At 36.8% G+C, this 16,910-nt stretch overlaps 1 protein-coding gene across 5 annotated transcripts in view; it reads left to right on the plus strand.

Annotated features, from left to right (window-relative positions):
* Positions 1-9,531, plus strand: part of CD226 (CD226 molecule) — a 77,478-nt gene extending 67,947 nt beyond the window's left edge. For all 5 annotated transcript variants that reach the window (XM_014839623.3, XM_070512876.1, XM_070512875.1 and 2 more), the window contains 2 exons: positions 3,952-4,009; positions 6,607-9,531. In XM_014839623.3, coding sequence (XP_014695109.1) covers positions 3,952-4,009; positions 6,607-6,720 — 172 coding nt within the window. In that variant the 3' untranslated portion in view covers positions 6,721-9,531. The remainder of the gene's footprint in view (positions 1-3,951; positions 4,010-6,606) is intronic.
* The last annotated feature ends 7,379 nt before the right edge of the window (positions 9,532-16,910 follow it).

Raw genomic sequence — 16,910 nt, forward strand, 5'->3', positions numbered from 1 at the left:
ATTAGTAGGAGCTGGCAGTCTGCCCCCATATTAACAAAGCTTTCACATTCTGGGCAGCCAACTGCCTGATGCCTCCACCCTGTCTGCTACCCCAGCTATCTTTCTCCACCTGCAAGGAAAGAAGGCTGTCCTTGAGGGGGTGTGTGTGTGTGTGTGTGTGTGTGTGTGCATGTGCCAGAGAGAGAGATTCTGAGAAGAGGAAGAGCAAGGTTGAACAGTAATAATATCTTCATTTATTCATTCATCAAATATTTATTATGACAGTGTGAGGAAGACGTAATGAAGCACACGTTCTAATAAGCAAACAATATAATTTTCAATGATCCTATATTCTCTGAAACAATCTAGGTGGTATTATTAGAAATTGTTGAGGAAGAAAGGGGTTGGAAGGGGCTACCTTAGAGAGAGCAGGCGGCCATTTGGCTTCTAACAAAGGTTTCTACCTTTACTGTCTTATGGCACATTTGGGAATTTTCTAGGGTCTTCTTGGTTGACTCTTTCTTCCCTCTCCAGTTCTCCCATCATCAACTTACTTGTCTATGTATTTGTTGCAATCTTAGCTGTAATCACATTGGGTTGGAATTCTTCCTTATACTTTTGTTCCAACCAGTGTTATCTTCTTAAAGGAAGAAGAGACTAAACATTTGATGTCCACATTTTGCATGTTTAGCACATCATGCACACTTAATATATGTTTGTCGAGTGAATGAATATATCGATCTCCACTCGTTTCGCCTCCCCCAGGGGTATTCCCAAGCACGCACACTGCACATGCGCGCTTACCGATAGGCTTTCCAGTAGACCTCTCCATCTTGTCTCCATCTCCCCGGCCTCCACCTCTTCTGAGGCTCTTGCCGCGGCTCATCCGATTTTAGTAATACTCCCCACTCTGCTCTCCTGCCCCCAGGAATCTCCTCTCTTTTGACTTATCTGATTTTTTCTGCTTCCTCTTCTAAAAGCTAGACAGGCAGTGTCAGCCTCCTGTTTAAAACCTTTTATCAACTTCCCACTGCCACCAGAATAATGGTAAAACTCATTAATCCTGTCCTCAGAGGTGCCCTACTTTCTGACCCCAACCTAACATTCATTCATACCTTCTACTTTACTTATTTCTCCCAATGTGGACAAATTTTGTTAAAACTGCAACTTTTATTCTTTGAGCACACCTGACTCTCTTCCCGTTTGATGTGCCACCAAAATGCTGTTTCCTCCATCTTTGGCCTTAATCCTCTGGGACAGGTGTCATTCAAGATGTGGGACACATGCTCCCTCTAGAGGGTCTGTCCTGCTTCCCTCTCCCTGCACAGAGACATGACGTCACTGTCTGGAATCACACGTACTTCTCATCTGCTACAGCTTGCAGCCTGCTTTGTAGTTTAATCATTTTTATGCTTGTCTTCCCTTCTATTCATAATGGCAGGGCTCGTGTTTTATTCATTTTTTAGTGTTGGATAGCATTTAGTACTAATCTTTCCAAATAATGGATGGTCAATAAGCATTTGTCTAATTAAACTGAAACACGAAACTATCGTTTTTCTTTTCTCTCCATCATGGGCTGCCCTCAAGTCTTTCCCTGGTCAGAAATTAGCAAATTGAGGTAAGGAACCCAGGGTGTTAGTGACACTGAGGACTTCTCTACTGCTTCACCTTGGTTGGTAAAAAAATGCACTGAGGGCAGATGTGACAGCAGGAGCACACAGGAACAAGGACAAGATGACTAAGAGAGAGTGAGTGACAGAACGGATCTCTGGAGGGTCACAGATGTTGGACATGATGGATTTAGCTTCATGAAAATGCATCACTTTTACATGAATAGCTAAATTGAACTGTAGAATATATTGTCCCACTTGGTTAAATGTGATAAAAAGAAGATTAGTGGACTTGAATGCATAATCATGGCCGAACACCACAAAGGAAAAGGCCCTTGTTCTCTCTACCTTGTCACTAGTATCAGTTTGTGATTGTTACTCAGAATGGAAGTGTTGGGAAAAATGACCCAAGGGCTTAAACCTTCTGAACTCTGTCTTAGGGACCGTTTCAAATAATCCGGCAGCTTCTGATGTACTGACTTGGATAGAAGCCAAAATAAATCGGAGTACCCAAACGAAACTGAACTCTTCCCTCACACCCAGTGCCTACGAGCCTGTGTGTCCAGAGGCATTTGAAGCACTTTCTCTGCTCCCAGTGTGTGTTATTTCCAGTTGGAGATCAGAATAGTGACACTATCAAGTGAGCATGCTGGGAAAGTGCAGAGCTCTGGGAAGTGTGACAGGAGCCGAGACACAATGCGGAGATTGACACCTGTGTTTGTAAGAAGAAATTTAATATTTAGTGAGCAAAATGTTAGACACTTCTTTTTACATTCATTGTCAGCGTTGATGTTCACAACCGGTAGGATGTGTCGGTTTGCCTGGGACTTCCCTGGGAAACTCCTTAGAATCAAGCAAACCAGCATGACTGGCCAACCTAGAAAAACCACATTTTGTTTAGAGTCTTTATTTTACAGAAGAGAGGACTGAACTTCAAAGATGCGCACACACGGTCAACTGCAGAGCACAAGGTCAACACAGATCTTCTGACTCTAAGCTTTGTGTTCTCATTTCTTTATCACGTTGTGTACTCTAGGCTTATGTAAAATATATATATATTTATATATATATGTATACACATACATATATTTGGACCTATTTGGGGAAGTTAACTCTGTGTTATGATATAGCAAACCTTGTGAAACATGATTTAACAGGAGATCAAAGGTCATAGATCTGTCTCATTTGTTTCCTTATTTGTAAAAAGAGGATTACAAAAGCATCTATACTACAGATTTCTTTTGAGGAGTAAATAACTAAATTTACACAAAACACCTAGAAACATGACTTTCGCATAATAAACTTACACATCAAATAAGTAAATAAATTAATTATTTAAACAATAAGTAAGCAAATAAATGCACACAGAATAAGATAAGTTTGTGATTATGTTGACACAGTAGAAGGATTTCATAGCAACTAGAAGAGATCCTTAGGGTCAGCATCCATCATCTGAACAGCCTTTCTTTGGAGAGAGACTAGATTGCCTGATTTTCGAAATTTCCACGAAGGGATTACAATGTCATCTTTTGTATGAAGGAAAAAAGTCTACAGTTTGCATCTAACCTACTCTTCTGTGATTCAGTAAGAATCTTTTCTTTAGGGAGATGAAAAGAGATAGTCATCATCTTCCCATAATAACTACCTCCATATACTTGGATATGGTTATTTCATCTATTGCCTCAACCACAGTTGCCTCTTTTCTTCTTCTCTTGTATTTTCCTTTCTAAGATTCCTCCTGAAGTTAGGTTTTTACAGGTTTTGTTGAAACTGTGGCGAGTTTATTGAACAGTGTGACTCCAGATGGCCCATCGAACCGCAGCACCCTGACTCCAGAAATGGCGGAGCCTGAGAGTCAAGAGGGAGGGCTGTGGATTCAAATCCCAATGCTACCACTTACCACCCATGTGGTCTGGGGCAAGTTACTCTTCCTCTCTATGCCTCAGTTTCTCAATCTGTTAAATATAGAGTTTTTTATGAAACCTAAATAAAATAATCCATACAGGTCGTTTAATAAAATGCCTGAAAGAGTCTATAAGACTCTTCAGTATATCATTACTCTCATCCAAGAAGTTACGCTGTTGGCATTTAAAACAAAGTTTTAATTATAATTACTAATGTACACTGGCTGTATATCCACTGGGTTGCCTTGACCATCTGTGAGAACATTGCAGAAAGTAGGGCAATGAAAAATTTAGGTCAATGGAATTTCGGGTAAATATGTATAAAGCAACTGTGGATGCTACTTCAACGTATTGAGTAAGGGCATGTGGGCTGGGGTACAGGTGAGGTACAGAGCATTTGAAACAATACTAGTGCTGGAGTGTAATTCTTAATGCCTCTGTTGAATGTGTATTCCCAGAAGGAGAAGGAGAGAGAAAAGAGTTCTAGTTAAAGAGTCGTGGGACACACAGAATAAGGTAAGTTTTCTCAGAATTGTCATTTTTTTGACTCTTTTATGCATCATAAATGTCTTGTAAAGTCAGTCCGTTTTGCAGTTAGCAGCCTTCTTTTTTATTCTCCTTTCAGTACCCTGGCTGTGTGGTTACCTGTAATTCGAGTATCAATTATTTTCTGAACTATTCTCCTATTATTAATGCCCTTCGAAACTGTTTGTTTTACATTAGTATGAGTAAAGGTGCAGTTAAACTGACATCATCATAACAAACACTGTGCGTTACCAAAATCTGTAATGTTTCCTAGATCTGCCACAATGAAATTACCACGAAGTGGGTGACTTAAAACAGTGGACATCTTATCTCTCACAGTTCTGGAGGGTTGAAGTCCAAAATCAAGGTCTCAGCAGGATCAGTTCTTTCTTGGGATGAGAATCTGTTCCATGCTTCTCTCCTAGTTTCTGGTGGTTGTTAGCAATCCTTGGCATTCCTTGATTTACAGACGCATCGCTCCAATCTTTGCCTGTCTTCACATGGCATTCTTCCCTCTGTGCGTGTGTGTGTGCATGTGCATGCATGCTCGTCTGTGTCTCTTCTCCTCTTCTTATAAGGACTCTTGTAATATTGAACTAAGGCCCACCTTACTCCATTTTGACCTCATCTTATCTACAGTCACGCGCTGCATAATGACGTTCGGGTCAATGACAGACTGTGTATACGACAGTGGGCCCATAAGATTAGTACCGTATAGTCTGGGAGTGTAGGAGGTCACACCATCTAGGTTTGTGTAAGTACACTCTGTGTTGTTCACACAATGAGGAAATTGCCTGACCCATTTCTCAGAACGTCTCCCTGTTGTTAAGTGACGTGACTGTAATTACACGTGCAACAGCACTATTTCCAGATAAGATCACATTATGAAGGTTTGGGAAGAACGTACATTTTGGAGGGATGCTATCAGACCCAGTATAGGGCATAATAATATTTTTATTTCATAAGGTTGCTGTGAGGATTACATTAAACTACATAAAAGACCCGAAGCATATCAAGCACACAGAAGGACATAATGCATGCTATTCATTAGCATTATTGCATTTGGATTAATTTATTAATTCGTGAATACTCAGATTATAAAGCTAAAGAACTTTCTGATGGGCTGCAGGAGTCTGATGAACTGTAACATTGTTTCACTCTACTTTGCTCCTGACCCTTTTTTGTTTAATTGAAGGAGTAGAAAGTTCCTTCTGGGTTTGCAGATAAGAGGGATGCTTATTTTCACGCTCATTGTTTCCACTATAGGTCAAATATCTTTAACACATATTACCTGTTGACAAAATTTTACAATAAAACATTCCCTAAGTTGTTATCCAAAATTACATCCATTTTTTTTCAACTTAATTATTTGCAATTGAATTCTACACAGCCAAAATGTCAAGTACTAAAAAGTTTCTGACAATCCAGTGTGTGTGCTTCAGCTTCCTTAATAATCTATCAGTCTAGCCTTTTTCTTCTATTAAGTAGTTACTCTTTGCAAAACAATTTTCTTTTTCGCAATAATTCATGGCTTTCTTTTTGGCCTCAAATGCAAAAACTCACAAAGTTTTGTCTTGTTTCATCTGCCACTCCAGCATGTAATAAAACGGTGCTCTGTTATATATAATTTTGGATCCCATCTTTGTCCTTAACTGTTGTCCACTCAAGCCCATCCAAAACCAAATTTCTTGCTATGAACTTCAGAGAAGGAGAGGAGATTTCAACTTCCTACACTAGTTATTCAGCATTTTCAGGCTTTTGTAGAATCACGATGTTTTGAAGGATGATTAGAAAGTTACATAGTAAATTAGACTGTGAAAGACCAAGAAGTTAGACCTACTTGATTCTTTTTTTTTAAACAGGCTATGTAAGTAACAATGGCACTTAAACTTTCCTTTTGCTTTCTCCTTGCAAACACCAAAACCACTCTAAATTTCCAAACTGCTCACTAAAAAAACCTCTCTTTCTCACTCTCCTTCTCATCCTCTCAGTTTCTCTCTCACTCTCTCATTTACTCATGCCTACATATTTCCTGTCACATACTTATGTACAGGTGATCAAAGTGACTTGATTAAGAGAGAGAAGATTAATGATTATATAAAATCATCTTGAAAGTGAATGTCAGTTTGTTTTGGTGATGTCTTTCATGGTGTTCAGTTGCTCATTTTTAAGCCAAGACACTGTGTACTTTAAAATATTTCTTGAATTAAGACATTCTTTCAACAGAAATGAATCAGTGCCCACTATGGGAAAATACTGTACTAGACTTTCCATATAAAAAATGAGAATAATTGTTCTCATCGAAATAGGCCAATATTGGGAAAGGGAGTTCTGCATTTAAACAGTAAGTCATAACAGAGTATAACAAGTGGTAATCTAGGCTGGGTTTCTTTTGGGTCTCACTCAGAGCCTGGCAAATCAAGAATGCGATATACCTTAGAAGTCCAAAACAAAGAAGAATGTTTTATGAAATTATTGGAATGGAATTTGACCTATATTGTGGTTGAATTGAAGAGAGATTTATATTTTGAGCTTTATTAGCTGCTGAAATGCAGTGAATTACTGACATCCTCTGTTTGTCTTTCTAGGCGTCCAACAACTACAGAAGTCCCATCTTTACCAATCAACCTTCAGGTGACGCAAGAGAAGATATTTATGTTAACTACCCAACCTTCTCTCGGAGACCAAAGACTAGAGTCTAAGCTTTTTCCTTGATCTGAGCAAATGATGATGACTATTATATACATGGATCTTTATACAATTTCTTCCCACTACTCAGTGTCTAGTTTGGATACTAGTTGACTGAATTTATTTCATTTGTTAAGAAAAATAGGGCATTACCTGGAAAACATTCTTAACAGAAATTTTTCAGAAAACCTGACTTTAATTACCTGTACATAAAAGGAAACTTATTGAATTATGTAATGGAACAATCCGTGGGAAATCAAGCTTCAGGCAAGCATTATTTACCAGGGCTTGCTCGTTGTGTCTAGAATTAAGTATGGGCACAAACTAGTTTCTGCATCCCCTTTCACTGTGTTGGATCCACTTCTTTGGTGTTAGCCTAACTCTCATTCAGGCTTTTCCCTTGTGTTTCCAAGATGACTGCCCAAAACTCTTGGAAATTCATCATCCTTGTTTCTGTCTGGTGGAGAGTTTTCTTCTCTGATAGAGCAAACAAATTCAGTTATTTGTCCATCATTAAACAGTCATCATGGTCAGAAAGGATTAAGGGTTCACCTCTAGAGCTAGAAGTGGGTCCAAAGCACAGTGCTGGGAAATCCACAGTATCGTTAGAAGAGGGAAAGGGGAGCCTGGAAGCTGGCCTGGTTACCGACAAATGTGGACTGCAGTGACATTCCAGGACATCTCTTGTTAGCCAACTAAAAAGAGAATATGTAGGTGGATTTAGGTTAGCTCGCTCTCTACCCTCTTCTAGAATATGCTTTATCAGCTTAGTCCGTAAGTGTAGTTGGCAGTAGAATAAATGAATAGTCAAGAGAAAGATAAATATGACAAGGAAATCTCTTCTCTTTCTATTCTAAAATAAATTCATCTCCAGTTTCATACAGAATTCTTTTTTTTTTTCTTTTTTTTTGAGGACAATCAGCCCTGAGCTAACTACTGCCAGTCTTCCCTTTTTGCTGAGGAATGCTGGTCCTGAGCTAACATCGTGCCCATCTTCCTCTACTTTATATGTGGGACGCCTACCACAGCATGGCGTGCCAAGTGGTGCCATGTCCGTAGCCAGGATCCGAACCGGTGAACCCCGGGCGGCCGAGAAGCGGAACATGCGAACTTAACCGCTGCACCACCGGCCTGGCCCCTCCATACAGAATTCTTGCCACTATCCCTGGACTAACTTTATGAGCAAGTGTAGTAGACAGTTCAATAATAACTTAATGTTTTTTATATTGAATTATTTTCTACTTTTAAGAATTATTTTTTTATATATAAATTCTCTTGAAAGGGTCAGGCACCTAGGCATTTTTTAAAAAAAAAATAATAATGAGAAATCTAAACACGAGAAAAAGAATGATAGTTGAAAGTGGTGGCATAGGGTGGTAGGATAGAAAAGTGAGGGGAAGAGCTTGGCAGGATATAGCAAAGAAGGAAAAGGGATCAAAGAACGGGAAGACCCAGAGAGAAACTTTCCTTCTTCACAGTTTGGCCAAAGATACACCTAGGGATATCACTTACAGAGCAATTAGAGACCATGCCTGCCATTGTCCACATTCTAGATGGAGGCAAACATTGAAAAGTATTTGTGAAACTCAGTAATGGTTATAGTCACCTTGAAACTACAATGGTCATTTACTCATCTGTAAAGGATCCTCATCTCTCAAAGATTTATCGCAAAAACGGCATTTAAGTACCAACGTTGTAGACTTTTCATGATAATCTTAAGTGAACCAAAACCAAATTCTCATTTTGTCGGACAGATTCTAAGCTGTAATTTACATTTTTAAGCAGGTCAGTGGATATTTTATGATTTTAGCTTTAAATACCATGCATGCCAAATAGTGCAATTATTCTGTGAATTACAGAAATTGTCAATGCCTCTACTTGTTTCAGGGGAGAAAAGATAAAAATGACCACTTCCCAGCTATGTACATGCTTATGTACGTGCAAGAAGAGTTAGGTCTCATTTTTATTTTGTTTGCTTAGAGATCTTTATATCTGGACCCATGAAGTGTTTCCACAAATATATTAGTGTAACAGAGCCACAGAAGGCAGTTTACAAGAAAACGATCTAGTGTTTTGTTAACTATATCAGATCCGTGGAAGTTTCCGTGGCTGAATCTATCAGTTTGCATGGTGAAGCAAACTTAGCATCATTTAATAAATAAACTATTTCTTTTTGCTAAAAGTTAATCAAAATATTAGTTTCTGCAAGATTCTAATTCTAAATTCTCAATGTCTAATATAGGTGAGAAGTAAAACCTTTCTACCATTGCAATATGGGGAAATGTAAATCTCATTTTAACTGAGAAAATGACTATTGGGGAATGTGAACAGTACAACCAGGTGTCATTGTCCTTATGGCCTTTACTCGTGGTTTCATGGGGGACTTTTGTGACAAACCCCTTAAGGGTTGCAAAGTCTCCAGAACATTTGAAACTTGTCTCTTTTTCCACGAGTGTTTTAATTTTTCAAAAATTCTCTCACTCAAAATATTTATGAGAATGATTTACTCTGTCACGTCTTGTCTGTGCATTCTTTCTCTGCAGACCTCAGGATTTTTTTAGGGTTTTGGAACCCTCCTAAGTCCTGCTAAAAATTCTCTGACCTCCCTTGTTGATTCTGGTACACTCTCAGCTTATGCTGCTGAAATTCTGTTCATTTGTTTTCTTCCTCTGGATCTCTTTGCTTAACAAAGCACTTTCATTGTAGTCTCTTTAATATTGTATCTAATTTTCTAGAGATTTGTGACTTTGCCTAATGTATATATGTATGTGTATATATATATATAACTATACCTACTATATATTATATATGCCATATATGTATTATATAGAGAGAGTATATGGTATATGTATATATAGTGTGTGTGTGTATATATATATATATATATATATATATACACACACACACAGTTTTTTTCCAACTCTGTTTATCTACTATTCTGGTTGTTACTAAGGAAACAGATCAAAACAGATCCCCAGAATAAAAGGTCAGAATTGAATGAAACTTATGTTTTAAACCTTTTTTGCAAGGTGCTACTTAGGAAGCAAGATACTTCCTAAAATTCTTTTTTACATATATAATTTATATTGATATATATAATACATTAAATAAAAATCTGTGTTTCCTTTGAATTCCATTGTTGTAATGTTTACATTAAAGTAACCAATTAAAGGGAATTGCTGTGTGATAACAAGGTAGGTAAGTTTGTTAAATGTTATCACAGAGCACACAGTTTTGTCAGGGAAAGAGTGTATCTTATTAACCTACAATGACTAGGTATTGATTATATTATCATTAGAGAGACCTTGGAACATTATTTAAAGGCCTGTATGCACGCGGAGAGAATAGAATAGAGATTTCATTAGCTTGTAATCACGCTTATGGATGGAAGGGTGCTAGATGAGGCTATAATTTTTGGTTAGTAAATATTCAAATTTATAGAATGTTTTAAGTAATTCATTTTATTACTAAAAATATTATACATATAAATTTAAAATATATTGATTACCAATTTATAATATATTGTAAAATAAAAATAATTTTAGTAGGTTTACTCTTATTGTGAACATCCAAGTTATGTTGGTTTCTTTAGAACTGTATTAAATAAAAACTGCAGCTGCATTGCAGTAATTTTCTGAATAGGTAGAGTCCACATTGTAATTAGAAATTACTGTAATCAAAATCCTTCTCCTTGATTTATAATAATGTGCTGTATTTTGTACTGTTTATACGAAATTTCAGCAAGATTGAAGATATTGTAGAATTAAGATGCTTATAAAGTATAAGTGGCAGTGCTAATTTATGAGTACGAAGTTTAGCTTCTTTCTACCATAGTGATAAGAAAATATTTTTGAGAAATATAAAACAATTTGAACATGTAACAATTGTTTTATTATCATCATTAGTTTGTCCACGGTTAGAATGGAATGTCTGGAATGTATTGACCTTCACATTTAGACTTTTGCATGAATTAGTATATTTTTTCATTGGTCTGTTCATTGGAATTATTCTAAGCCAAGTCTCTAGGCACTTATACATTTATCTGAAAAACAAAAACAAGTTTTTTAAAAACACTTTTCTATTGCTAGTGATCCAAGAAGCAGAAGTGTGGCTTCTAAAATTAACTGCAATGGGAATTTTTATAAATCTTCAACATTGGTTTACATGTTATATTTCTTTCAGATTCAGAGCACTAACTATGTTGTAAGATGTAAGAAAAGATTTGATTTGGGGGTATGAGTGATAAATGTCTGAAATAATCTCCAATTATTCCCTATTGTCCCTGTTTGAATACTAAGTTATATAGTCACCCTTTTTAGATCATTTTTTTCCAGTTTTATATTTAATTTCAGACTCTCGGGTTTTACAGGGCATGCAAATATTTGTATTCTGTTGCTTGAATGACTAAAATGCAGTGCTCCACGATCTTTAGTGTCATTTGCCATCAAAGAATATTAGGGAAAAATTCCTACAGGATAATGTTAACATGGAGAGTTATTGCAGAAAATAATTGAAACCACTGACACTTTGCAACTTCCATCTCAATGCAACATTCGCTGCGTCTTATAAGTGCATGTAGTTCAAAGACTCAAAGTACATACAAGGGTTTTTTGCAAAAAAAATTGTAGTTCCTGCCCTTCCCATTTTCCCTCCATTGAGACAGCAAATTTCACTTCTGATTATTTTATCTCTCTACTTTTCCGAATAGCATGTTTATATCACTACTAGATCTTTTCAATTTTAGACATTATTGATTTAGATGTTTTCCTCTCCACAAACCCACCACACATACAAACTCATGTAAATATTCTTCCAAAATATTTATGTTAAAATTTTGATTCCTTCAATATTGTTTTTTTATGACCTTGCCAAGGCTCTTCCCAGTTGAATTACATGGTAAAAATGATTGTGTTTTCTCTCCTACATAAATTTTTTTCCACCTAGAGTTAGCAATTATCTCGTTTTAGCTTACTATTTTTGTATTTACCATAAATTTATCTCAGATTCTTCACCGATGGTCTAAATGATCTCTCCAGATTCTCTGTGACACAAAAGATAGTGCAACAATCTCATCTACCTAAAAAAGTTACCCTAGAACCTTGACTTGGGCCAATAAGCAGTGGTTCTTTCTGCATAGCTGTCATCCTGATGTCTCTCTTCATTCAGAAAAAAGGAGAGGAATGTAAAGCATGGAACCAATTCTAGAAAATTCCCCAGTGCAAAGCAATATGAGGTTTCAGATTGCAAGTATTTAACCAGTGCCCAGAACGGGGAACAGGAAGAAGCCTGTTCTATTTGGGTTGGTCTCGGTAAAAGTTGGGGGTATTCGTTGTAAGCTTTGGGAGCTGATGTTGACTATGTTATGGAAAAAACAGTTAATTTATTTCAGTGATATGAGTGACTCTTAGTAGTACCAGGACACTCATGGAATAAGCTTGGACAACAGGCAGAGCATTTGGCAACTCCAGTGGTCCCCAGCAGGACGCACAACTACCACTTTGAGTTCCGATACTCTGGCTGGAACAGTGTGCCTCTAGCCTGAACGACCTCGCTCTCCCACACGTGGATGAGTTCTGAACACCACTTTTTATTTACCTCACTTGTTCCAGAATCAGTGCCCCTTACAGATTTCAGCGAGGAGATATCTGCTGCCTTCAGCTTCTATAGTGTCGGGGGTGGGAGAATAACTTACTTTCCAGATAGTATGTATAATATCATATTCCTCCCAAGGTTGCTGAAGAACTTCTGAAACTGACAAATTTCTCTATTCACCAGATGATAATTTTATTCATGGCAGGGTAAACCCATAGACTTTTTATATAAGTTCAGTACCTTATATAATACCTGTGGTTGTTATAGGTGTATCCAAATAAATCCAAGGTTGTTTTTGAATAAATTGGTGAATAAACAAATAAATACAAGTTAGTATCTATATCAACACTCTCAATTAGTAATCTTGGAATAATGGCCAATAGTTCATTTTTAATGTTGCTATTGAGATTGGATTTGGATATTAGGATTCATCAGTCTCCCAAAGAAGAGATATATTGCATCATCTTCTATAATTTAACCTCACTCAACTTTATCAATTCTTAAAACTGCAACTTACAGACTTACAGACCTTAGACAGGTATATCTTTACATGAAATATCAATTTCTGTGTAACAGACTACCTTCAAAATTCCAAGTAAAAACTTGACCTTGGTCTATTTTTAATGGAAAACTGCTCATTAAAATGCCACAAAATTATACTGACTACCATTTGACCTACAGAAATAAATATTATTAAAGGAGGAAAGCAATGAGTAGGCAGTGCCAATCTTGTTCCACACGTGGTCAAATATGCAAAGGCCCCTTCTGGACTAAATTCTCATGAGTTTAAAATGTCAAGCAAAAATTCTCCAAATCCCTGAAGAGTGATGTCTAGTGTTGTATAGCCAAACCACATTTGTAAGAGATAAACTTGAGAAGAAGCACTCATAACTCACTTTCTTTACTGTTCCAAATTTAAATAATCTCCACTGATTTTGCATGTTTTTGGAAATTCATTCTTAAGATGATCTTCTTATTCAATCACTTATTCATGATAATCCTCATCTCAGGTATTCAAAAGCACTTATAGCGAACAAGACCATTATTCTTTAATCAGTTGTCTGGGTAAGACTTTAAGCTCTCCAATTTACTCTCAATGTCGGCAAAATTTATTACAGCTTTCACTGTGGCTTCGGTTGAGATGACTTATCTCACTTTTTAATTTTATCATATGAAGATCATCAGAAGCAAATTTTGACTTTTTTATCTTACATAATAAATGTGCAAAGAAATGTGATGGCTCAGTAGCTTCTAGAGACATAGAAAACTCTTCTAGCCTTCCTATAATTTTGCACGCCTGTTTGATCATTATTTCAATGGCTAGTGAATACTAGCTGTTATAAAGTTGGGCTATTGACAAAAATATGATTATATGTTTTTACTGTGTGCTATAATTTTCAAAGCAATTTCTATGTATTTGATTCTTAAAACAACTCTAAGAGGCAAACTAGATCCAGAGAAACTGTGTGCCAGACGTGCTTTATCAATTTGATTAAGGTAGGAACTGTAATTCCTGGAATCTCCTTTGCTATATGGTTCTGGGTTAGAATTGGCCAAAACAGAACAAGATGGATGTGAAAAACTGGACATTGCTCTCTGAAGGTCATTTTAGCCAGTGTGGTGATGGACACATGTAGATGGCCTGGCAAGTTCCAGTTTGTCCTTGCTCTCCCCTATTGCATGTCCAGCTCTTCTTGACTGCTGACCCTGTTGGCCAACAATAATCCCAGCCATTTCTCCACTTTTGGCTGTAGAACCACAGAGGAAATAATACCTAACGGCAACAGCTTACAGAGACCTCTTATCGCCCTCCCCTTTATAGAAAGGTAATAGGATAAAAGGTCAATATACTAAAAAAGAAAAAGTCCATTGCTTTCCTCCACTGTATACGAGCGATGAATAATCAGAATTTGAAATTTAAAAAAAATGTCATTTACCATAGCACCAAAAAATTTATATAAAGTTCTTAGGTGTGCATCCAACCAAATATGTACAGGATCTGTGTGCTTTGTGGCCTATTAGCTTGTTGTATTGATTTGTTAGTTCCAGGAGGATTTTTTTTTTGGCATAGTTTTTGGAGGTTTCCACATAGACACTCATGTCTTCTGAAAATAAAGATAGTTTCATTTCTTGCTTCACAATCTTTATGTATTTTATTTTCTTTTTCATGTTTTACTGCATAGCTTGGGCTTCTGGTATAATGTCGAATAGGAGTGATGAGATAGTCCATTCCTGTCTTTTCTCACCGTTCAATATGACGCTGGCTGTAGGTATTTTGTAGATGTTTTTTAACAAGCTGAGAAAGTTCTCCTCTATTCTTAGTTTGCTGAGATTCTTTTTTTTAAATCATAAATAAATGCATTTGTCAAATGCCTTTTCTGCTTCAATTGATACAACCATATGATTTTTCTTCATTAGCATATTGATGTGATAGATTACATTATTAATTTTTGAATGTTGAACCAGGCTTACATAACTGGGATAAATTTCATTTGATCATAAAAATTCTTTTTATATATTGCTGGATTTGGTTTGCTAATATTTTGTAGAGGATTTTTTTCATCTAAGTTTATGGGAGATATTTGTAGTTTTCTTTTCGTGCAATGTTTTTATCTGGATTGATATTAGGATAATGATGACTTCATAAAATGAGTTAGGAAGTATTCCTTCTGCTTCTGTTTCCTGGAAGAGGCTGTGGAGGGTTGGTATTATTCCTCCCTTAAATCTAAGGTAAAATGGTACTTTCATTTTGGAAGGTTGTTAATTACTGATTCAGTTTCTTTAATAGTTTAATTCAATTTATCTCTTTCTCCTTGTGTGAGTTTGGTGGTTTACGTCTTTCACAGAATGAGCCCATTTCATCTATTATCAAATTGTTGGCATAGAACTGTACCTAATATTCCCTTATTATCCTCTAACATCCAATTGTATCCGTAATTGGGTGTCTTTAATGAGTAGTATCTGTGAGGATGACCCCTCTTTTATTTATGATATTAGTAATTTGTGTCTTCTCTCCTTTTTTCTTGATTAGCCTTGCTAGATCTTATTAATTTTTTTAATCTTTTCAAAGAAACAGATTTTGTTTTCATTGATTTTTCTCTGTTGTTTTCAATTTCGTTTATTTCTGCTTTAATTTTTGTTGTTCTCTTTCTTCTGATTGCTTTAGATTTAATTTGCTCTTCTTTCTCTAGTTTCCTAATACAAAAGCCTGCGTTATTGCTTTTAGATCTTTCTTCTTTTCCAATATTGGCATTTAATGCTATAAATTCACTGCATCCCACAAATTCTGGTAAACTGTATTTTCATTTTCATTTAATTAAAATGTTTTAGGGGCTGGCCCCATGGGCGAGTGGTTAAGTTCACACGTTCTGCTTCGGTGGCCCAGGGTTTTGCAGGTTCGGATCCTGGGCGCGGACATGGCACTGCTCATCAGGCCATGCTGAGGTGGCGTCCCACGTAGCACATCCGGAGGCACTCATAACTGGAATATACAACTATGTACTGGGGGGCTTTGGGGAGAAAGAAGAAGAAGAAGGAGAAGAAGAAGGAGGAGGAGGAGGAGAAGAAGAAGAAGAAAAAAAAGAAGACTGGCAAGAGATGTTAGCTCAGATGCCAATCTTTAAAAAAAATTTTTAAAAATATTTTAAAATTTCTCTTAAGACTTCTCCTTTGACTCATGGTTATTTAAAAGTGTGTTTTTAAATCTTTCTATATTTTTGAAGCTTTCTACTATATTTCTCTTATAGATTTCTAATTTATTTCCATTGTATTATTTCTATTCTTTTAGATTTGTTGAGTTGTGTTTTATGACCCAGAATACGGACTGTCTTGGAGAATATTTCTTGTGAGCTTGAGAAGAATGTGCATTCTCTTATTCTCTTGGATGTGATATATTACAAATGTCCACTAGATCAAATTGACTGGAGATGCTGTTCAGGCCATCCATACCCTTTCTGATTTTCTCCCTTCTTGATCTGTCACACACTGATAGAGGCATGTCGAAGTCTCCAACTGTCACTGTGGATTTGTCTATGTCACCTTGCAGTTCTGTTACTGAGTGAGAGCTTGCTGCCCAATGTACATAGAAGCCAATATTATGGTATTGGCTTTTGAGAAGAGAAAGAGTTTTATTGTGAGGTTGACTGGCAAGGAGACAGAATGTGCAAGGCTCTCAAATCTGTCTCCCCTATCCAAGGTTCGGGGCAAAATTTAAGGAGTTAGGGGCTATTAAGCTGTAGCTGGGCCCATGTAAGCTGATTGGCTAGTCTCGAATCAGTCCATATGTGGTAATCAAGTCACTTGCGCTGCTAGAAGCCAGATTTTCCTTATTGAAGGGCTTATGGCTTTGTAAAGAACTCAGGTGACAACATTTCTGAAGATTCTTGGTTCTGGAATCATCCTGGGTCTATGGGTTCCTACCTGGCACATGCACATTGCTGTTTCTGTAATTGAGCAAGGTTTGATTAAACACCCTATTTTAAAGAAGCAAAACTAGTTTAAACTGGTCAATTTTTTTTTTTTTTGTGAGGAAGATTTGCCCTGAGTTAACATCCATAGTCAATCTTCCTCTTGTTGTAGGAGAGCCACTGCTACAGCATGGCCATTGACAGAG

This window comes from Equus asinus, chromosome 7 (genome assembly GCF_041296235.1).
Source record: "Equus asinus isolate D_3611 breed Donkey chromosome 7, EquAss-T2T_v2, whole genome shotgun sequence".
NCBI classification, from domain to species: Eukaryota; Metazoa; Chordata; class Mammalia; order Perissodactyla; family Equidae; genus Equus; species Equus asinus.